General features: G+C 42.9%; 1 protein-coding gene across 1 annotated transcript in view; it reads right to left on the minus strand.

The window, feature by feature from the left end:
- MORN1 (MORN repeat containing 1) overlaps positions 1 to 25,280 on the minus strand; it is a 472,343-nt gene that overhangs the window by 351,079 nt on the left and 95,984 nt on the right. The window contains exon 7 of the mRNA XM_040325902.1: positions 10,106 to 10,202. Coding sequence (XP_040181836.1) covers positions 10,106 to 10,202 — 97 coding nt within the window. The remainder of the gene's footprint in view (positions 1 to 10,105; positions 10,203 to 25,280) is intronic.

Here is a 25,280-nt window from a genome sequence, read left to right on the forward strand (position 1 = left end):
CCAAGTAAGTACAGTGCAAGCAATGTCCATAACCCAGACACCTAGGGATGTTTATAAAACACGTGAAGCACCTGGTGGCAAGCATACACCTATATTACCATTACCTGTGTTATTAATAGTTAATTTATAGCCTGCTTTCAGCTGCCCTCCACTAACACGTAATGGGCTTTTCTCCAAGCTTACTTTAACTTTAGCTTGCCCTATGGAAAGACAATGACTAACTCACAGATGTCACATAGAGCTGTTCCAACACTCTGACACTTTCACCATTATAGAAATTATTGTGCCATTACATCACTTATCAGTACCATTATATCATTCAGATATGTCATATGTCATTCACCCTTGCCATTATGTCATTCGCTTACAGCACTGTCACCTAGCTACTAAACTTATGCCGTTTCATCTCGTTGCCAGATTGAAGATCATGTATTTGTCTAGAACATATTTTTTGCATATGTTGCTAAAGACATCTCTTAACCTTAAAAAATAAAAATATATTTAGCATATCAAGAAAAATTTAAAATGACAGCTATTTAAAACAGTTAGGCTGCTTTCACACTGCAGCTGCCCGAGCGTTAGCGAAAAAGCGCCACTCGTTTTAGGCCGGGCGTTAGCGGGTCAATTTAACCCCGAAGAAGGGCTTAAAAATGCCGGTGTTTCCGAAGCGATTTTCAGTCACTTCAGAAGCGTTGTCCATTCATTCCAATGGGCAGGGATGGTCTGGGAGCAGTGTATACTTTCAGGACTTTTTGTAATGTCCTGTAAGCACACCGCCCCAGCAAAAAGCACTGGAGGCAGTTTTCAGGCGATTTAAAGTCGCTATTTCTAACGCTAAAACGCCTGAAAACTGCCCCAGTGTAAAAGGGGGCTTAGGGCTACTTTGAGGATCATTAGGATGCATAACCACATGGGTGATAACCTGTGGCATTTCGCACTTTCCATACATCATTGATAAAGCAACCCATTTATTCTGAATGGTTGGACTTTTTAACCACTTTATCTGCCGACGATTTACCCCCCTTAATGACTGACAATTGTGCAGTCATGCAATGCTTTACTAAAAAAAAAGTATGTAATTTTATCCCCAAAAATAGTGCTTTCTTTTGGTGGCATTTTATCACCACTGAGCTGGATTCAGGTACGACTTGCGCCCTCTTACGGAGGCGCAGCGTACCGTTTTTACGCTGCGCCTCCGTAAATTACGTGCGCTACGCTTCATTCACGAAGCAGTAGCTCCGTAATTTGCGTGTGCGCTCCCTATAACTGCCCGGCATAAGGGCGCGTAATTTAAATGATCCCGTAGGGGGCGTGGATCATTTAAATTAGGCACGTTCCCGAGCCGAACGTAGTGCGCATGCTCCGTCGGGAAACTTTCCCGACGTGTTTTGCGGCAACTGACGTCGCAAGGACGTCATTTGCTTCAACGTGAACGTAAATGGCGTCCAGCGCCATTCACTTACGCAAACGACGTAATTTTCAAACATCGCAACGCGGGAACGACAGGTATACTTAGCATTGGCTGCCCCTGCTAATAGCAAGAGCAGCCTTACGCGGAACCCGACGAACGCAAACGACGTAAAATGCGTACGCAGGGCGCACGTAGGGTTGTGAATCGGCGTGAGTATGCAATTTGCATACTCTACGCTGACCACTACGGGAACGCCACGTAGCGGCCATCGTAAGAATGCAGCCTACGATACGACGGCATAAGAGCCTTATGCCAGTCATATCTTAGGCTGCAGTCGGCGTAACGAGCTTTCTGAATACAGAAAGGAGGTCTAAATTATGGTAAAAATTAGGACCTGAAACAAAGGCAAAGGCGCACAGGACCCTTCTGCTGTGCGCTCCGCGGCCACCCCAGGGATGTGTGAACTGACTCCATTGAGAGCCGAGAACAATCTCCTGTCATGTGAATTGGATGCGAGGAAACCCACATACAATTTGCATAAGTGTGAACCCAGACTAATACAGTGATCAGTGCTAAAAATATGCACTGCCACTGTACTAATGACACTGGCTGGGAAGGTGTTAAACATCTAGGGGGTTTAAAGGGTAACATTTGTGCCTAGCCAGCCTTTGTGTTTAATATGTATGCTGCTTTAACTAGGGGAAGAGATGGATTTGAGTCCCTGGAACACAAAATTCACCCCTTCCCCCTGTCAGAATGGAACTCTGCCTTGTTTACATAAGCATAGCTTCATTTTGAGTCTCTGAAGGTGTCAGTGGACATTGAGTACCCGGCACCCAAAGATTGGCTTCTGCTGTGAATTATTACAGCAGAAGTGGCGCGCTGGCTCGCGCCCCCTGCAGGTGGAAGTGCGGGATCATGTAAATGTATCTGATTCTGCGCACAGCTGCTGCCTGTAGCAGTAAAACTGCTATAGGGCAGTCAGCAAATGGTTAAGAAATGCACCATAACACACTCCATCTGCCTTGCAGCATGGGCCAGTTGGCTCCTACTTCACTTTTACACTGAGGTACCATTTTAAATACACGGCACTGCAATGCACCACACAAACTGCCATGCAATATAATTATTGACTGTAAAATGTACACTGCAATGCAGAAGTCTGAAAAAAAACTAAAACTACAGCCAAACCTTTTTTTCTATTTACAGTATTTGTTAAAGCTTTGGAAATAATTGAGCAGATAATCTCTCATATTTTATTTTTTGTGTGTCTCCATTTGGGAGAAATTCCATCAGGTCTTTTTCCAATGACAGGATGTCACAGAGACACAAAGGACCAGGAAATCTTCCTAATAGGACATTGACAGAAACAAAAACACTTTAATACAATAAGGAAAAACCTCTCTCAGGATTTTATTTCTGTCTGTAACCTCCTAATTTGTTAAACCCAATTCCACTAATTTCTTGCTCTGGTGTCACAGGAAATAAAAGTGAGGAATATAGCCAAACAGCAATAAAAAAAATTAAAATTCTAACTCTTCTTCGCTGTTTAGAAAATAAAGAAAAAAATTGCTGCAATTGTGTTTTAATAGTAAATATCCCACCAAGGAGCAGGCAACCCTACTCTCTTTGGACTTTAGATGGACTGGGTCTAGCTGCAATGGGTAGTGTTTCGAAGGAAAGGGTAAGTGAACCAACAATGCACTAGCTTAAAGGAACCTATTTAGAAACTAAAAAACAAACCTTTATAACCCCTTTAAAAATAACAAGTTATACTTACCTGCTCTGTACAGTGGTTTTGCACAAAGCAGCCTAGATCCTCCTCTTCTCTGGTCCTTCACTGGCGCTCCTGGCCCCTCCCTCATGCCAAGTGCCCCCACAGCAAGCAAGCTTGCTGTGGGGGCACCCAAGCCTCATTGGCTTACTGGCTTTAATTGAAAGAATCGGGAGCCAATGGCGTCCCGCTGCTGTCTTAGCCAATGAGCAGGGGGAGTCCGGGGCGACCGAGACTCTCGTGCAACATCGCTGGATCGAGATGGACTCAGGTAAGTATTAGTGGGGCTGAGAGGGGCTGCAGCACACAGAAGGTTTTTATCTTTATGTATATGCATTAAGATAAAAAACCCTCTGACTTTACAACCACTTTAAAGGTAAAAACAGATTATAAGTAACAAAAAAATGTTTTATTTAAAAATATGTGTGAAGATTAAGATTGTTTATCAATGTTTTATAATTCCACCTTGATGTTATTGTTACTTCAAAAATCTGCACCATGTTTGTTTGAATTTTTATTATTCCAAAAAATTATGATTTTTTTTTTTTTTATAATAAAAATGTATATAAATATATATATATATATATATATATATATATATATATATATATACACACACACATACATACATATACACATACACACACACACAAAAGGAAGTTAGAAGCGGATTGGTTACCATGCACAGCTGCACCAGATTTTGGACTCTCTCGTTTTAGTAAATACACCCCTGTTTGTTTGGAACAACCAATTAGATCTAAATTAGAACTAAGGGGCATTTTGAATAGAGTAAAGGAGGGTTTCAAACCCTGTAAAAAAATTCTATCTGTGTCCCATTTTTGGGGATAACGGTAAACATGGCAAATAGAGAGGATGAATCTCCCAAATGGGGGCACAGACAGCACTAAAAACCCAACAGGTGTTCTAATCTTTCTCCAAAATGTAAAACAAAATGTTTTGGCTTTAGTTATACTTCAATTTTTTTATATTCCTGTGCTGGTTGGAAAGTAGAACATGCAACTAACTGCCAAAGGGATGTTTTTCCCTTAGGCCCCTTTCACACTGGGGCGGGAGGCGTGGTGGCGGTCTAGCGCCGCTAAAAATAGCGGCGCTATAACGTCGGATTTGCCGCGGGATTCGGCCGATAACGGTATTAACCCCTGCTGGCGGCCGATAAAGGGTTAATACCGCAGAGGCGCATTGCGGACGGTATTACCGCGGTTTCCCATTGTTTTAAATAGGAAGGAGCGGTGAAGGAGAAGGAGATCCTCGACAGGCTGATTTTCGACGAGAAACTCGGACGTCTGTATGCTAAGAAACCCGCGCTTGCTCAGATTAAAGTATGAGACGGGAGTAAAAGTAGCATTTGTAATGGAGATAACACATTTTTAAAGCTGTAACAGACTGAAAAGTGCAAATCGTCTTTTACCAAACTTTTATTTAACACGCAAACACATGAGATTAGCAAAAGCAGCCCCAAGAGTTTAGCCAGTGGAATCGAACTTCCCCTGCCGTTGTATGTGTTGTATGTCACCGCGTTTGAGAGCGAGGAGATTTTGGCTTGACTGTGTGTACGCAAAGCAAGCTTGACGAGTTCCTCTACAAGCCTAACAAGGAACTCGACGAGGAAAACTATGTGTTTCGCCTGTTGAGTTTCTCGGTCGTGTGTACGAGGCCTGAGATTTATAACACTTTCTGAACTGCCAATTTCTAAATGGTGGCAGCTCTGTAGATAGTCTTTAGGGAAATTACAATTCCGCTTACAGACTTTTTCTTTTTGGATCATTATATTTAAAATAGCAGATTGAACAAGACCACTGAAGGATTAGGTTTGTCATAACCAAAGCGATATATAGTTTCCTTGACTGTTTGCAATTAGGCATAACGGTACATAATCCATCAGATTTCTGTGACTTATGAATAAATTGCAATACAAGCCTGTACCTTAGCGTGTACCAGGGACTATATGTGGTTAACAACTGGTTTTCATATTCCCAGCCCCCCCTGTCAAGAATTAAAGAGGGAAAGGAAAGATCTTACTCCTGCCAACATATCGTAAGGTTTTACTGCCAAATTAGAGAAAACTTTTCTTTCCATTTATGATAAGCTCACCAAAGCTTGGGCATTAATCCTTGTATTGTTTTCCATTTTCCCATGGTCCGTTTGCACTGTTTATTTAATCTGTTTGCATTTGACATGTTTTATACAACCACTTTTCAGAAAGCTTGCTGCTGTGCCCGCAAAACATTCAATTATGTACAGTGACGTGCCAGTGTTATTACACATCTGACTTCTACTATAGTTAATACGTATGTGGACTGAAAAAATCCTACCAAATAATTTGATAAAGCTGTATTTACAAGGGCCTTCCTTTGGCTTTTTAGGGATTTTAGGCTGATACGGTCTCTGACATCAGCCTCTTACAAAAGATAATCAGAATTTACATGAAGCATAGACTTTTTATCTCAAGATAGAAATATGGAAACTACCACTGCTATTTTTTAAGGAGACCTGGCTTTTTAAAGTGGAGTTCCAGTCCCCAAATTTATTTTTTTAAATGCTTCCCCGGCATTGTTAAGACTTCTACTTTACCATTTGGATAATGTCACTAATGTGTTCCTTTTTGTTTGTTTGAAATCATTTTAAAATAACCTGATCTTGAAAGCAGGCAAGGTCCATTGTGGCTGTGGGCAACTGAAGCCTGCTTGTCTTTATTTCTGGTATTCGGTGCAGCAGACTACCTAGTATGCACCTCCCGATCTCGTGCCTGCGCAGTAGTGCCACTGCGTACTGGCATGGTCCTGAGCAGAGAGGCTCCACTTTTTTCCCGGCAGATACTCTTCTTGAAAGATGGCGCCTAATTCCTCCTGATTGTCATTTTCAGTCTGGAAATCACGCAGGATTTCAGTATTAGGCAATTCCCATGGACCAAGGTAATCGCCTTATGACATTATCGCCTAGGAGACTGGAAGTGACGCATAAACTCATTGGCCCGGATTCAGAAACGATTTACGGCGGCGTATCTCCAGATACTCCGCCGGAATTTCAAATGTGCGCCGTCGCATCTTTACGCCGATTCACAAAGAGAGATACACCTGAAAACATGGCTTCAGCCGTCCGACGTAACTTGCCTACGCCGGCGTATCGTGGGCGCACAGTTACGCTGGACGCATTTGGCGTTCCCATTAAAAATATGCAAATGAGTGAGATACGCCGATTTACGAAAGTACTTGCGCCCGGGGTATCAATATACGTCGTTTACATAAGGCGTATGACCGGCGTAAAGTTACCCCTGCTATATGAGGCACAGCCAATGTTAAGTATGGACGTCGGAACAGCGTCAAATTTTACGTGGTTTACGTTGTTTGCGTAATTCGTGCGTGAATGGGGCTGGGCGTAGTTTACGCTCACGTCAAAAGCATTGAGTATTTGTGACGTGATTCTGCACATGCGCACTGGGATACGTCCACGGACGGCGCATTCGCAGTTCGTTTGGCCCCTCATTTGCATGGGGTCACGGTTCATTTTAATAAAACACGCCCACTGACAACCTACTTTGAATTACGCGGACTTACGCCGGCCCATATACGCTACGCCGCCGTAACTTGGGACGCAAGTTGTTTCTGAATACGGGACATGCCTCTTTAAGTTACGGCGGCGTAGTGTATATGAGATACGCTACGCCTGCCCAACCTTACGCGATTCTTTCTGAATCCGGGCCATTGCAATAAAGGTATTTAGAAAAAATAGCCATTACCAATTGCAATGCAGATGGACATGTGTATTATAGTACATTTAAAAATGGGTGAAAATCTGCTTTAATGAGACTTGGTCCCATTGCCAATAAATGGCGAACTGACAAAGTCTCTTGAAAGCCAACCCCTGCCACCTTCACCTTGCTCCAATGCTGCTTTGTTCCCCCATCAGAGCTGGAAGTCAAGCCCTATGGAAGAACTGTCAAATGTTGTCAGAGCTTACACAGGGCTGACAACTTTCTCATTCTCCTCATCTAACAGTGCTCCGGCCTGGTGGTTGGCTAAACAGACCACAACACTATATCCTCGGAGACAATCACATGATCCTCCATACCCTGAAATACCAAACATTTTGTGTGGGCTCTAATGAAGCAACTGACTGGTAGGGGAGTGTGGCGGGACGGACAGTATAAGTCGGTCAGGGGGTGAGTTTTCAAAAGATTTGGACACTTTGTTCTGAATGTCCTGTTGGGCATCCCATTCCAAAACAATGGACATAAGGATGGAGTCTCACTTTGGTTTGCTGCCATAACAGCTTCCACTCTTCCGGTAAGGCTTTTCATTTTAGAGTGTCTCCATTCAGCTAAAAGAGCATTTGTGAGCTCATGTACTTATGCAGGATAAGAAGATCTGTTTAGCAATCAGTATTACAATTTATCCAAAGGGTGTTCAGTAGGGTTGAGATCAGGGCTCTCTGCAGACTCCTATGAAGAAAAAGCATCCAAGAGGTGATGGGATTTTGATGCCAGTTCATACAAAGTAGTAAGAAGGCAAACATATTGGAAGAGCTCACTGTCTCAGGTTAGGCTGTTTACAAGAGACAAGGCTACCCTCCAGTGGGTACCCCAGCAGGTTATCGGAAAATTCCCCCTTCATCAGGGCTTCAGTTAAAATAAGAACCATTGAATGGAATCAGTGGGCCTTAAATAGAGCTTGCCTGTGTGAATCTTGCAGGGAAGTGAATTGCTGGATCAAGAGATACTGGGCAGTAGTATCTGGTGAGAAATCAAGAAAGAACCTTTTTGTTCAGGGTTCCCTGCAGGACATTTCCTAAATGGTTGTTACAAGATTGGAAGTGTACAATTGTCCAAAAAGGCTTTGTGTGCTGTAGCAATAATTGCATTCTTCATTGGAGGACCCTGCACCCATTAATTGGGAGTGGTCCACGTAGTTTTGACCATATAGGCAGCTGTGGTGGCTAGGTGTCTACAAACATTTAGCCATATAGTTTATTTTGTATAGCTAATACTATTAAAACTATTTCACTAAATACTTTTCTGCTAATTATCCTCACCACAGGGACTCAAAAATATGCATAGGTTTTGATACTTACCTTTGTGGTGTATGGTCTATAAACAAGTGCGTCTCTTTTAGATATGCTGCTGCCAGAAAAAGCTTGGTCACAGACTTAGGCCTCGTACACACGACCGTTTTCCTCGATAGAATCCATCAAGAAACTTGGTGGGAGAGCTTTTTTGCCGAGGAAACCGGTCGTGTGTACGTTTTTCATCGAGAAAACTGTTGAGAAACTCGACGAGGAAAAAAGAGAACAAGTTCTCTTTTTCCTTGACGGAAGTCCCAATTTCCTCGTCGTGTTCCTCGTCGGGCTGATTTTCGACGAGAAACACGATCGTGTGTATGATAAGAAACCCGCGCATGCTCAGAATAAAGTATGAGACGGGAGCGCACCTTCGGTAAAAGTATAGTTTGTAATGGAGATAACACATTTTTCACGCTGTAACAGACTGAAAAGTGCAAATCGTCTCTTATCAAACTTTTACTTAACACGCAGTAACATGAGATTAACAAAAGCAGCCCCAAGGGTTGTGCCAGTGGAATCGAACTTCCCCTGCCATTGTATGTGTTGTACGTCACAGCGTTTGAGAACGAGGAGATTTTGTCTTGACCGTGTGTACGCAAAGCAAGCTTGTCGAGTTCCTCGACAAGCCTAACAAGGAACTCGTCAAGGAAAACGATGTGTCTTTTCCGACGAGTTCCTTGGTCGTGTGTACAAGGCCTTAAGCCGGCCATAGATGGTTCGAATCTCAGCTGGTTCAGCAGGGACTGGACATAATTTGATTCATCTATGGGCAGAATGATTCAACCCAAGTCGATCCATCCAGCATGTCCGATTTTAGGCATGAGACTATGTTCTCTACGGATAGACAGCACCCTGCTTCCCCCCCCCCCCCCCCCTGCTGGGAAAATACAATAGCTCTGCAGGTGGGATTCCCCTATAACCACTGAGTGTGTCGATAGGGGAATTGTACAGTATTATTTTCGGCAACTGTTGGTTGCAGGAGAGAAAAATCGCATAATCTATGGCCTGCCTTAGCTGTGTGCACAGTAGTGTGCTTCTAACACTGGAAGCTGTCCTTAGAACTTAATTATTCAGACTGCAGAAGCCTAGACATTATTCAGGAAATGCTGGTCACAGATGACCACAAGAGGGAGCAGTTATAAATCTGTATGCAAAATTACAATAATCAAAAATATGAAACAGCAAGCAAGAATGATGTGAGCCCCATTTAAAAAAAAATTAAAAGCAAGCCTTATAATAAAAGCTCAAAATATGCACTTACTGAAAATAGACTACAGTTTTCTTTTAACATAACAAATTAAGTCTAGAAATGCATCCATATATCTTTATGTGCTTCCACTTCATACTAGTTTTCTATTATCTAAATTATTTGAAAGGAAAAAAAAAAACTGTATGGTTGGTTTTAATCTTATTTTTTACACACCTGGCATTTACACACAAATAACAGAAGAGAAATAATATATATTATTATGGAACAATCAATTTCTCTTAGTCTGCTCTAATCCTGTACACCCACAACAGATGCTTGGGATTTGAAACTGGATGCAACAAAAGCACAAATGCCTTTGAAATAAAACTAAAAAGCGTTGCTTGTCACTCTCTCTTTTCTTTCTTGGCGAGTCTAATTTTGCTCTATTTTCGTTTTTTGGTTTTCTGTTTTTTTTTTTTTCTTTTTCTTAAGAGGCTGAAGCTCGAGTTGCTGTCATATTACTGGTCTTGGTTCTATTGAAGAAATGGTGGCACACACCAAAGACAGCCCCCCTAATAATCAATGGAATGGTGCCAATGTAGTAAGTTTGCTGTGTTTTCTTAGTCATAATTGGATAGCATAATAAAGTGCGTACCAGCAGGATGGCCATTGATCCATGGGCCGTCATAAATTACTCCCGAGCAATGAATCATAGTTCCTTGTCCACTGAAGACGTCATTTCTCCACTGTCCCTGAAAAAAAAAAAAATGTTTCTGCATTAGGATTGCTGGGCCTGCTGTTTCATAAAGAGGGGATTACTTCTGTGACTTCTCAATAGCAAACTGGGTGGGCCTAGAAAATGAACAACTTGATAGAAATACTCGGAGATCCTGAATGGCGGACCACACAATATTCAAAGATTATGCAACGGGCACCCCTTAAAAAAGAATTAGGATAGAAGAAAAAAAAACAGGTTTCCTGGCAAGACAAATGTTTCACCTTATAAGCAAATATCTTGCCTCAAAGCAATCACCGTAATTGGTTGCCTTTTCTTGCCTGTTTTGTTGCAGAGCAGCTGCTGTTGAATTTTACACCAAGAATTGCTTTGCAATTTGAATCTCGCAACAATAAGTATTCATACGCCTGTCAAGTGTGAAACATATTCTGTAAAAAAGATAAAAAAAAAAAAAACACCTGCAAAATTTGGGGACACGATCTTGTATATAATGTGCAGACGTCTGCAGAAAATAAGGATGTTGCCAAGTCTAGTTTCCTTTATCCGCAATACAAAGGGCAGGGGAGTCTTCCACTAATTAAATAGAGAAGCAGGTGAAATCCTTAATTATTTTAATTGACATTTATAAGCTGACCACAGACATTTGACCAGCGGTGCCCTACTAGCCTGGGGACATCATTGGTTCCTTTGGCTCACCCCTATGTAGGGTTGCCACCTCATCCCTTTAAAAGGGAAAACATATTAATTACACAGGTTCTCTGGCTGATTAAGGTGCTGCTAATTAAAATCACTTGGTGCCTTATTGACATTAAATTAGCCCCAGAACCTGTGTAATTACTATGTGTTCGGGTTTAAAGGGATGAGGTGGCAACCCTACCCCTATGGTGTTTGTAAATTTCAGACAAAGATATAAAGCCAGGCAAAACGATATTTTGGGAAATAAAATTCTTTGATTTTATTCATTTTTATCTAATTTTAGTTTGGAGATGTTATCTCCAAAAGACACACCTTTCTAACCAATAAAACCACAAAGTTCCTAATTCACTTCCTGGTTATCTCCCGCCTCAACTACTGCAACTCCTTCCTCATTGGCTTACTCTTACATAGAGTATCCCCTATTCAGTACATCATGAATGCCACTGCCAGACTTATCCACCTTACAAACCGCTCTGTGACTGCTACCCCTCTCTGTCAATCCCTCCATTGGCTGCCACTCACCCAATTAAATTAAATTCAAAATACTAACAATAAGAGCCGGTTCACACTGGGGCGGCACGACTTTGGGGGCGACTCTGCAAGTCGTCCTGAAGCCGACTTCAGAGGCGACTTGCAAAATGACTTTTGTATAGAAGTCAATGCAAGTCGCCCCGAGTAGCCCCCAAAGTCGTACAAGAACCTTTTTCTAAGTCGGAGCGACTTGCGTCGCTCCTATTAGAACGGTTCTGGTGAATAGAATGGGGCGCGACTTGTCAGGCGGCTGAGTCACCTGACGAGTCGCCCCAGTGTGAACCGGCTCTCACTTAAAAAGCCATCCACAACTTGGTCCCCAGCTACATGACTAACCTAGTCTCAAAATATCATCAAATCTTTCTCTTCGTTCCCCCCAAGACCTCCGGCTCTCTACCTCCTCTTGTCACCTGCTCCCATGCTCGCCTCTTCTATCCTTTGGCATTCCTAATCTGTCCATCTGTCTCAAACTCTATCCATTTCTAGGCGATTCCTAAAAACTTTTCTCTTCAGAGAAGCCTATCCTGCCTCCACCTAACTGTACCTTAATTTCCTTCATCAGCTCATCCGCCACAGTTATTACCTTTTGTATCACTTGACCCTCCCTTTTAGATTGTAAGCTCTAACAAGCAGGGCCCTCTGATTCCTCCTGTATTGAATTGTATTGTAACTGTACCGTTTGCCCCAATGCTGTAAAGTGCTGTGCAAACTGTTGGCGCTATATAAATCCTGTATAATGGTAATAATAATTCATCTTTTATAATGGAGAGATAAAAAATGATATGGTGGAAAAGGACTTTGCACTGAGTATTAAAGTGTATATATAGCCAATATATATATATATATATATATATATATATATATATATATATATTATATTTAAATAGAGTACTAGGGACTGGTTATAACCCCATGTTAGCTTGTTTTTTGCTATTTGCATGATTAGTCATTGGAGATATCACTTTACTTCCTGTTCTACCGATACAACAGCAAGTGAAAAGGGAATCTTTGGAAAATGAGGGAATTTCTCCTCTTAGATCAGGGGTGTCAAACTGGCGGCCCTACAGCTGTTCTGAAACTACAAGTCCCATCATGCCTCTGCCTGTGAGAGGCATGCTTGTAACTGTTAGCCTTGCAATGCCTCATGGGACTTGTAGTTTTGCAACAGCTGGAGGGCCGCCAGTTTGACACCCCTGTCTTAGATGGTTGTTAATGGAACCGATGCTCCCACTGGAAAATCTCCCATCAACTCCTGATCAATAAAATGTTGGACTTTCCATTGGTTTCTCTCTTGTTAGCTGGCCAGGTTAATAGGAAAGTGCTGCAGTGCACCATTCCCAGTTAAGGGCTCCTCCAACCTCATTGTGATGAACAGAGGAGTTTCTGCCCAGTCAGTCCCATTGCATATCCCCCAGGAGTTCGAAAATTGTATGTTTGGGAACGGGCATGAATCTGACAGATCCAGTATGCCGAGACCTACTCTGACATGAACTTCTGCACATCCCCACTTCCATGCCTATCTCGTTGCTAAGCTTGACAAGGACTTGCAGCTACAAATCAAATAAGGATAGTCTGCTGCCTATAAGGATATCCATTGTGACTTTCTGGTCACATAGGCATGCAGAGCACTCATCACATTAACAATCTAATTGTTATATCTTTTGTTATTCCTCCTATCCATTATAAACTATTGTTATACACTACTGGGTATTTTGTCTGGCATTCTAATTGCAGTTCCTAATTTTGTTAATGAGAGTTGGCCAAATGGAAAAAGTCCTTGGCTATCCTCTCACCAGCAGGGATTTTGGCCAGGTTTGGAAATGAGGCCTCGTACACACAACCGTTTGACAACAAAATCCATCAAGAAACTTGGTGGCAGAGCTTTTTTTGCCGAGGAAAACGGTCGTGTGTATGTTTTTCGTCGAGAAAACTGTCGTGGTTCTCGACGAGAAAAAAAGAGAACAAGTTGGCCTCGTACACACAACCGTTTTCCTCGACAAAATCCATCAAGAAATATGGTGGCAGAGCTTTTTTGCCGAGGAAAACAGCCGTGTGTATGTTTTTCGTCGAGAAAACTGTTGTGGTTCTCAACGAGAAAAAAAAGAGAACAAGTTCTCTTTTTTCTCATCTGGAGTCTCAATTTCCTTGTCGTGTTTGTCGTCGGGCTGGTTTACAACGAGAAACACGTTCGTGTGTATGCTTAGAAACCCGCGCATGCTTAGAATAAAGTATGAGACGGGAGCGCACCTTCGGTAAAAGTATCGTTTGTAATGAAGATAGCACATTCGTCACTCTGTAACAGACTGAAAAGCGCGAATCGTCTCATACCAAACTTTTACTTGAAATTAGCAAAAGCAGCCCCCAGGGTTGTGCCAGTGGAATCGAACTTCCCCTTTATAGTGCCGTTGTACGTGTTGTACGTCACCACGTTTAAGAACGATGAGATTTTGTCTCGACAGTGTGTACGCAAAGAAAGCTTGACAAGATTCTCGACAAGCCTGACAAGGAACTCGTCGAGGAAAACTATGTTTCTTTTACGACAAGTTTTTCGGTCGTGTGTACGAGGCCTAAGGGAAAGCACATAAGGACTTTCCAACTAATGCCAACTAATTGCTTTCTTGTTGTAATGCCCTGTGCACGTGACCAGTTTTCCTGTCGGAAAAACTGCGATGAGAGCTTTTGAACGGGAATTCCGACCGTGTGTATGCTCCATTGCAGTTTTTCCGACAGAAAAACTGCCGGAAAAAAAAACAGCAGGATCTTTTTTTTCCTGTCAGGCAAAATCCTAGCAGGAAAACCAATCGTCTGTATGCTTTTCCGACTGGAAAAAAAAGACACATGCTCAAAAACAATTCGACACATGCTCGGAAGCATAGAACTTAATTTTGTCGGCTCATCGTAGTCTTTTACGTCACTGCGTTCTTGGCAGTCAAAAGTTCACCGGACTTTTATGTGACCGTGCGTATGCAAGGCAGGTTTGAGAGGAATTCAGTCGGGAAAACCAACATTTTTTTTTTTCAATGGGAAAACCAGTTGTGTGTACGAAGCATTAGAAGTAGATGCATGCTATATGCAAGGCTGTATTCCCTTTCATTTTCAATTTCTGGGGTTCAATGTGAAGATTTAGACTTTTATACAAACAATAAATATCTAACCAATTCCCAATATATAGAATAATGTGTTGCTGCTAACAAAAAGTGAGCTTATTTCAAAATTGTTCTTCTCAACTTGTAGTTTCTCAACAGCTGGAGAGCCATAAGTTGCCTAATCGGGATATGGAGTAATGAATGCTGTTGGATAAGAATTTGGCAATTGTACAAAATCTGTGTTATTTTGTAAGCCACTATTTTTGGACAATACAACAATAAACTAGAGATGACGGTAGAAATGTGCACAGAAGGAATGCCATTCAGCATCACACCTGTTGAGCATGATTAGCAGTTTGCCTAAAGAGCAGAACATCCTCCCTAAACACACAGGAAGGAAGTACAGTAACGGAGATGGGACTAAGCTGAACTTGTACAAAAGCCAGAAGCCTATAGCAAGTTGGGGATTCATTTCACATACGATTACATGGGAACAAAATTGCACTGCAAACCATATAGCTAGGGATTATGGAGAAAACATTCTTAGCAAACATATCTACAGACAAACAGTTAAACAAACGGAAGAAGTCTGAATGCAATAAAACAACAACTACAACTGTCCTTCTTTTAGATCCAAATCCCCCTGTCCCTCTTCCTCCCATCACTGAACCTATTTTTGGCTTGATGTATAGCTCTCCATATAAAAAAAGGGTTCACCGACACCATATGCATTGTCATGTATTTCCAAAACAATTAGAGTAAATTTGTTGCCTCTTTAAAAATAAGGAAATGCTAAACTCTTTCATTTAGGTAGAATAAGTACCCCCCTATCCTATATTGTAGTGCTCCATATCTTAATGACCCATCGCTAGGTCCAAGCAATGACACATGGGAGACTAGGGTGGTTGCATATGCAAATAGCATCTTTAAGAAAGTCAATATTTGCATCAAAGCTTCAGAAACTCCACAAACGTTCTGCGGGTGGTCTGCCAGATAAAAGTATTATGTGGTACCTTTTAGTGCCTGCTGTATAAATTGAGCTTCAGGCAGGCCATACACAATTCAAATCTTCAAGCCTTTTCCTGTACGAACCGTTAATGGGCAGGATGAATATACAAAGTTGATTGATTGATCAACTTAGGTAAAACCAGCCTGCCAGATTCTCTTGCGATTATTGCTAGTGTCTGTTATAGTCGCTAGCAATGATTCCTGTCTTCTTCCAGCAGGGGTGGCTTCCCCCACCGAGAGAAGACAATGGCCAGGCAGGAGGGATTTCCGCATCAACACTGTCTGTGTTGATGGGGGGATCAAGCTAATTTCTTTCCTGCAACTCATGGTTGCTGGAAAGAAATTTGCTTTGTGTATGGCTGGCCTTAGTGTATATGACAGGGGTCTCCAAACTTTTCAGTACAAGGACCTCAGCATATATTTTACAAATATTTTCAGACCCCAATAAAATATATCCACATTATAGTTCCCCCTTACATCAGGGTCCCCATCAGAGTCTCTCTTACATTAGGGTCTCAATCACAGTCTCCCCTTACATCCCATCAGGGTCCCCATCAGTGTCCTCTCTATATTAGTTTCTCTATCAAAGTACACCTTAGTGAGTGAGTGAGTGAGTGAGTGAGTGAGTGAGTGAGTGAGTGAGTGAGTGAGTGAAAAACATATATAGCGCAACACATGCGAAATGAATCACCTCTGGGCGCTGTATCCATTTCCGGTAAAACCCTTTGACCTTAGAAGAGATGGGTTTTAATCTTTCTCCTGAAGGCCAAGTGGTCCAACTCCAATCGGATGGTGGTTGGAAGCGCGTTCCACAGCCGAGGTCCCTGGACTGCAAATCTTCGATCTCCTTTGGACTTGTATCTGGCGTAGGTTTTGATATGCGTATCTAGGTTCCAGAATACCATGCATAGATACGACGGTGCATCTTTTAACTTACGCGGCGTATCAATAGATACGCCGGCGTAAAAGCTTTCTGAATCTGGCCCTCTGTCTTTTACTGGCAACCAATGAAGGGATCTTAGTGAACACCTTACATCAGAGTCCACTGTTACATAGGGGGCAGGGGCTGAGGCACAGACCATAGGCAGCCTCTGCAGACCTAATCCTCAATCCTTGGACATTAAAGCCAGACATAGATTGGTGTTGATGGGGGGAATCCCCCCAGCAGAGCCATAGTGTTCTCCCGGCTAAAGCTGCTGGAAAAAAAGTAAAGAATATAATAGGCTGCCCATACATGGTTTGAGTCGCAGGTGTTCCATGCTAAACTGACTGCGATTCTAACCTTCCATGGCGGACTATAAGATACACAATTTACCCTAGCTGCAGGCCAGATAAAATCTGCTAGCAGGCTGGATGTGGCCCACAGGCTTTAATTTGGAGACCTCTGGTCAGTGGCAGCCACTCCATTAGGGGCACCGGAGACATGGATTTCAATGGGTTTTTGTTTTTGTTTTTAGAAGCACATGATTCGAGCTAGAGGTTCCAACTGGCTTCAAAAAGGGTGGGCTTGGGGCACAGAGCACTGCGCCCGGAGCCCACCCACTTGTGTGACATGAATTAATTAATATTCGCTATTGTCTTCCTGTTTCTTCTCCCAGGCAACCAGGAAGCGGGTCTTAAGACCCGATTGGCCGGAAGGAGACATGACTGTCCGGTCTCCAGAATGCCCTCTGCTCCTGGTGACTGGTTGGGCTCAGTGTCCCCCCATCACCTGGTCCGAGCTAACTTCTTCTATCTGGGCACTTCCTATCTGCCCCTTCCTCTGGGGAACAGAGCCCGGCAACTTCCCTATTCCCTAGTCACCGGATGGACACTGAGCTGAGACTGCCCAGGGGAACAGGAGAATGACGACCCTGCAGACTACCCTGAGCCACTGTACCTTCTACCTTCTATACCGGGCTGGGGGGGACTGGGATTATACCTCACCATAGGCCCTATCTCAGGCTAGCAACATTGGGGGTGGCTTTTTTGCCGCCCCCACCCAAAAAATGGAGCACCAGCCACCACCACCTCTGGTATACTGTCAAAAACTGCTCTACCACTCATATGCAGACGACACGCAACTATATTTCCGCATTTGCAATAAAAAGGATCATCACCTCAATCTAGAGACATGCCTCTCTTTGATAGAGGACTGGATGACAAAGAGTTATCTTAAACTTAACGGAGAGAAAACAGAACTTCTCCTGTTTCACGCCAAGCGTATGAATCAACCTACAACAACTTGGACCCCCCCGCCCATTCTGGGCAAAATCATCACCCCTAGCGCCAAAGTCAAAAGTCTCGGGGTCATCTTTAACTCTCACATGACATTGGACGCACAAATAGGGTCAGTAGTCAGCAGATCTCACCATATGCTGCGCCTACTACGCAGACTTACTCCTTTTATACCCAAGGAAGACATAGCGGTCGTGGTGGGAGCTATTGTAAACTCAAGATTGGACTATGCAAATGCCCTTTACCTCGGACTCCCCAAGTACCAAATCGCTCGTCTACAAGTCGTTCAAAATACGGCCACTAGACTTGTGACTGGGAAAAAACCTTGGGAATCAATCTCACCTTCACTGAGAACCCTTCACTGGTTACCAGTAAAAGACAGAATCACTTTTAAAGCACTCTGTCTAACGCATAGATGTATCTATGGGAATGCTCCCCATTATCTATGCGAAAAAATAAAAGCTCATAATCCCAATCGCGTTCTGCGATCCACCAATCAAAATCTCCTCCAGATACCCAAAGCCAGATACAAGTCCAAAGGAGAAAGGAGATTCGCGGTCCAAGGGCCTAGACTATGGAACGCTTTACCAACCAGCATTCGGTTGGAGGAGAACCACTTGACGTTCAGGAGAAAGATCAAGACTCATCTCTTTTGATACCAAAGGAGACAGGAACAACAAGCGCCCAGAGGCGATTAAGTTCGCATGTGCTGCGCTATATAAGTTTTCATTCATTCATTCATTCAAAAGATTACACATCTGCAACCTTGCTGCATATTAGTTGCAGCTGATACAGGTTTACTTTTTTTTTAATCAAACACCTCAGATCTACCATTGCTTCCCCATTCCAGCAGCTACTTCAGTCATATTCACTACCAGCCTAATTTGTAGATTCAGCCGGTGTACAGATAAGGATAAATTAACATGGAGTGAAGATGGTGGATTAAAAGATTATTTTATCAATTGCTCAGCAAATAAACATACAGTATGGATCACATTTTTGATTTACATTAAATTTGTTTTGCAGTTCTTTAAAAGCAAACCCCTGTATAATAAAACACAGCTTTCCTCTAGGAATACTCCTCTGTGTCCTAATACACAGACTGGATTAGAATTCCAGCATTTATTGCTTTCTATAGTTTATAGCTAGGTGATTACTATAAATCCATGAAATACGACAGACAAAATATAACCTGGAGTTATCTGCACTCCCATCTGTCCGGCTGTCTCATGTGCTGCACTGTCAGGAGGAACGGATAGCCAGCATTGGTATTGCTCCACAGGGGTAATCTTTTTCTTTGATTTTTATTGCCATCTCTAATTCAATTATATCAAACACTTCTTTGGTCACTGAGACCTTTTGACCGGGCTAGATCACAACGACCGACACAGAAATTAAAAGGAACCCCATTACTTTTACCTTCTAGCTTTCATTGTTTACCATATAGATTGTTAAAGGGACAGAATGATTAAAATAGGGAAAAAAACAACATTTTCGATTATAGTTACCTTCTCATAGCTGCATAAGAGAATGTCTTAAAGGAAAAACTATTGTGGTTTTTGGCCAACTGTATTTTTGTTCCAATAGTTTTTATTATTTTCCAAAATAGCATACAGTAGATTATACGCAAACATTCATCATAAGATTGTTGAAACAGGGATGCAAAATACATCGTGCTCCATGGCTCTTATCACATACTTAATAACAAAACCTTCTCTCCATCATTATGGTGTAGCCGAACCATCATCTAAAAGTCGAGGGAGTGGAGAGACCAAAAACATAAACAATACCAAAACACAAAATAAAACCAAGAGAAAAAAATAAATAAATAAATGAATAAAACAAAAAGGGGGGGGGGAGTGAGGAATTAGGCTGCATTCACACCTAGGCGTAGGCGATTTGCGGCATTTTTTACCGCGATTTGCCGCGACAAATTGCAGCGTTTTTTACCGCGATTTGCCGTGACAAAACGCAGCGTTTTTAACCGCGGATTTGTATAGGTCATTGTCGGATATGGAGAACGCCGAAGCCGCCCGGAATATGCCGCAACAAAAAAGGGTCAGGGACTTGTTTGAGCTTCAGGCGTTCGGCGTTTCGGCGTTCGGCGTGGAGATGTGAACCATCTCCATAGAGAATCATGTTATTTCTCCCCTCCAGCGTATTGTAGCGTCGCGCTTCAGGCGTTTTGTCGCCTAGGTGTGAATGCAGCCTTATGCCGCATACACACCATCACTTTATGTGATGAAAAAAAAACGACATTTTCTGTGAAGTAAAAAATGACGTTTTTGAAACTTCAATTTTCAAAGACGAAGTTGCCTACACACCATCGTTTTTCTCACAATGTTCTTGCAAAGTGAGGTTACGTTCACCACGTTTTACCATTGAAGCTTGCTTCATAAGTAGCTTCTGGGCATGCGTGGATGAAAAAACGTCTTAGAAAACGACGTTTTTGCTACACACGGTCAATTTCTGTGAAGTAAAAAGTGCACTTTTGAAAAACGACACATAAAATTGAAGCATGCTTCAATTTTTTTTGGTCGTTTTTTACAAGACATAAAACGACGTTTTCCCCCACACACAGTCAATTAAAGTGACATTTTTAAAAACTTCATTTTTTTTCATCACATAAAGTGATGGTGTGTACGCGGCATTAGAGTAGAACAGAGTGGGGTGGGTCCCCCGGGTCCCGGCCCCTCAGCACAAACAACCCAGTTTTCAGGGAGCTTGGAGATAAGCAATCCAGGGCTTCAAGACCCTCTCAAACCTAGCTTGCCTATCTTGTCTTATACGGCCAACTGTATTTTAAAGTGACGCTAAACACTATCCTTATTCTTCAAAAACAAACTATACACATTCACTACTTAAAGTTGTAAAGGTTCATTTTTTTTTTAAATAACAAACATGTCATACACATCTCCACTGTGCAGTTTGTTTTGCACAGAGTGGCCTCGATCCTCCTGTTCTGGGGTCCCTCGGTGGCTGTCTCGGCTAATCCCCGCAATAGCTAACCCCCTCTGGGAAGCTCTCTCCCGAGGGGGTTACCTTGTGGGCGCTCTCCCGTGTCATACACTCTGCATCCATAGACATGGAGTGTATGACCCAGTCCCGCCCCCCGGCGGCCGCGTCATTGGATTTGATTGACAGCAGCGGAAGCAAATGGCTGCGCTGCTGAGACAGGCATTATTTTTTAACTCCCACCCCCACTCCTTTTCTGAAGTCATGTGGTTAGTTTTCTGGGATTTGACTGGATGTAAGGCCCCATACACACGGGAGGATTTATCCGCGGATACGGTCCAGCGGACCGCTTCCGCGGATAAATCCTCTCGAGGATTTCAGCAGATTTTAATGCGATGGAGTGTACTCACCATCGCATTGAAATCCGTGCCGAAATCCTCTGGCGATGACGTGTCGCGCCGTCGCCGCGATTATGACGCGGCGACGTGCGCGACGCTGTCATATAAGGAATTCCACGCATGCGTCGAATCATTACGATGCATGCGGGGGATCCCTTCGGACGGATGGATCCGGTGAGTCTATACAGACCAGCGGATCCATCCGTTGGGATGGATTCCAGCAGATGGATTTGCTTGGCATGTCAGCAAATATTCGATCTGCTGGAATCCATCCCAGGGGATAAATATCCGCGGGAACAGATCCGCTGGCGTGTACACACCATATGATCTATCCGCTGAAACCCATTTGCTGGGATTTTTCAGCGGATGGATTCTGTCGTGTGTAAGGGGCCTTAGTGATCATAGCAGATTTTAGTGTAAGAAATACACAGGGGAAAATGCATGCGGACAAGGGGAGTGTAGAGGAGGGTGGGAAGTATACTGACATCACAACTCCACCCACCAAGCTCCAGGCAACAGGCCCACCCACAGAATCTGCAGTTTTTCAGTTCTTATAACAGACAGAGGGGAGACATTTGCCAGGTAAAGATACATGCAGGAGGCGTCTATATCCTTATAGATCAGCGCTATGGCAGTAGTTTAGAAAGGATGAGAGTGGGTTTACATCCACTTTAATGTGTATGCATTGCTTATGCAGCAGCCAATCATCAACAGTAAAAAGTCACTAGCTTTACTCAGATACAATTTTCTGTATTGTATTGCAAAATTATATGCCACATTAAAAAAAAAAAAAGGTTCAAGGTAGCATTTACCATGAGACCCTTAGGATGTGTAGGTCATCAGAGAAAGTACAATTCTGGCTCCTTGTGAAAAGATAATCAATGTCTACTGAGAACAGTGACCCGTACTAGACTACACTATACTACACTACACAAAAGCTCTCTTGCTTTCATCTTGGGAGGACAGAAAGCCCAGTCCACTCAATATATTCCTAAGAGACCTAACCTCTGGTCCTACAGAACACAATATACATCTGATAACAGAAAGAAGACGCTATGCTGTGCAACATAGGGTGAAGAGGCTGAAAGTATAGGATTTTATACAAAAAGTAAAAAACACATGGGAGTGTGGAGAAAATCTAAAAAACTTTGTCATTGGTACAAAAAATTGAGGCCCAGATTCTGGTAGAATGGCGTAAAACTGCGGCTGCGTAACGTATGTCATTTACGTTACGCCGCCGAAAGTTTACAGGCAAGTGCTTTATTCTCAAAGAACTTGCCTGTAAAGTTGCGGCGGCGTAGCGTAAATCCCCCGGCGCAAGCCCGCCTAATTCAAATGATCCGGGTAGGGGGCGTGGATCATTTAAATTAGGCGCGTTCCCGCTCCGAACGTACTGCGCATGCGCCGTCCCTAAAATTTCCCGACTTACGCAAACGACGTAAATTTTTAAATTTCGACGCGGGAACGACGGCCATACTTAACATTGGTTGCCCCTCATATAGCAGGGGCAACTTTACGTGAACGTAAATGGCATCCAGCCCCATTCACGGACGACTTACGCAAACGACGTAAATTTTTAAATTTCGACGCGGGAACGACGGCCATACTTAACATTGGTTGCCCCTCATATAGCAGGGGCAACTTTACGTGTCGCAAATCTAACGTAAACGTCGTATGTTCACTGCGTCGACCGCGCGTACGTTCGGGAATTCGCGTATTTTGCTCATTTGCATACTCGATCGGGAAAACAGCGGAGGCGACACCTAGCGGCGAAAAAAAAAATTGCATTTAAGATCCGACAGCGTAAGAGCTTTATGCCTGTCGGATCTAATGGTTATCTATGAGTAACTGATTCTTAGAATAGATACGACGGCCCAGATTAGGACTTACGACGGCGCACATTGCGTTGCGCTGTCGTAAGCCCTTTGAGAATCTGGGCCTAAGGCTTTTTTGTCAGAGGATAGGTACAAGGACTCCCCCCCGAGAGGAGTGTAATAAAGAGGCGCACTGTGAATGGTGGAACTAACTACAGTTCCTTAAAAAAAGTATTCATACCCCTTGCAATTTTCCACATTTTGTCATGTTATAACCAAAAATGTAAATGTATTTTATTGGGATTTTATGTGATAGACCAAAACAAAGTGGCACATAATTGTAATGGTTTTAAAAAAAATTCACAAATAAATATCTGAAAAGTGTGGCATGTATTTGTATTTGTACCCTGAGTCAATACTTTGTAGAACCTCCTTTCACTGCAATTACATCTGCAAGTCTTTTTGGGGATGTCTCTACCAGCTTTACACATCTAGAGAGAGTGACATTTTTGCCCATTCTTGTTTGCAAAATAGCCCAAGCTCTGTCAGACTGGATGGGGAGTTCTGTAAACAGCAATTTTCAAGTTCTGCCACAGATTTTCAATTTAATTTAGGTCTGGACTTTGACTGGACCATTCTAACACATGAATATACTTTTATCTAAACCATTCCATTGTAACTCTGGCTGTATGTTTAGGGTCGTTGCCCGGCTAGAAGGTGAACCTCCACTAGAGCTACACGATTTTGGCTAAAATGAGAATCATGATTTTTTTGCTTAGAAGATAGATCACGATTCTCGCGGCGTAACATCATCTTTCACATTAAAACAAAAAAAAAATTGGACTAACTTTACTGTTTCGTTTTTTTTTTTTTATTCATTGAAGTGTATTTTTTCCCAAAAAATTGCATTTGAAAGGCAACTGGGCAAATACAGTGTGACATAAAATATTGCAGCAATTGCCATTTTATTCCCTAGGGTCTCTGCTAAAATATATATAATCTTTGGGGGTTCCACGTAATTTTCTAGCAAAATAAATAAATATTGGTTTTAACTTAAGAAACAAGTGTCAGAAAAAGATTTAGACTTTAAGGCCCCTTTCACACAGGGCGGATCAGTAATGATCCACCGCCGCCGTATGCTCAGCGGGGATCGCTCCGTCGATCCCCGCTGAGCTGGTGGATGACAGGGCGGTCTCCGTACACTGTGCAGGGACCACCCTGTCTTTTCTCCGCTCTCCCCTATGGGGGAGAAAAGAAAAGAAAAATAGGGTTTTCTTTCGTCTGCAGAATCAGACCATTACGGACGAGATCGGGTGTCAGCGGATGTTCATCCGCTGACACCCGCAATCTCATAGGGACCAATGTATGTCCCTTTTTTATCCGCAAACGGATGGATGAAAAAGCGGACATATGGTGTGAAAGGGGCCTCAGTGGTTAAACTTCCTGCATTTACATGCAGAAGTTAGAAGGAAGCGTTTGTTACAATGTTTCATGTTGTTACAAACTTGGCAGACTGCCTGGACTTTTTCTTTACACACAGAAGTTTATCCCTTTGATCTAAGAAGGAAGCATTAGTTACAATGTTTCCTGTTAAAAACTTGGCAGACTGCCCGGATATTTTCTTTTAACAGCTGGATAAGTCTCTCCACTTGTTATATGAAAGAATCGGCAAACTCTGCATTGGAGATGGTCAGGGGGGTTGAATCGAGATCACGATTTTTTAACGATTAATTGTGCAGGTCTAACCTCCACCCCAGTCTCAAGTAATTTGCAGGCTCTAACAGATTTTCTTCTAAGATTGCCCTGCATTTGACTCCATCCATTTTCCCATCAACACTGGCCAGATTCCCCTTACCTGCCGAAGAAAAGCATCCTCACAACATGATGCTGCCACCACCATGTTTCACGGTGGGGATGGTGTATTATGGGGGTTGCGCAGTGTTTGTTTTCTGCCACACATAGCGTTTTGATTTTTGGTTAAAAAGTTCAATATTTCTTCAGTTTCGAGTGCATGCCCATTCAGCTCCACTCGCATTTTCTTCTGCTTTGGCTCAAGTCCTGGCCAGCCGCCGCCGCCTGTTTATCTCCTTGTCTTCCCTGGTGGAGTGATTTTCTTCTGCTCCCAACCCAATAGTAGCCAAGCCCGGGGAATAAGACTTGACAGGCTGTGTGAGGAGGGCGGCGACGGGCAGAGAGTCGCCGATTGCCACTATTACTAGTAAAAAAAAAAAAAAATATGTCCCCGGATTTCATTTAAAAAATCTGGTCACCTTAATGTATAGCTCTTCTGTGCATCCCATGCAGGCAGTCCCAATTATGTCATTGCTTCCAATTTGACATCAGTGTGGATGCACGGCTGCAAATGCAACCAGGTGTTCAGCGACATGCA

This window comes from Rana temporaria, chromosome 10 (genome assembly GCF_905171775.1).
Source record: "Rana temporaria chromosome 10, aRanTem1.1, whole genome shotgun sequence".
Taxonomy (NCBI): Eukaryota; Metazoa; Chordata; class Amphibia; order Anura; family Ranidae; genus Rana; species Rana temporaria.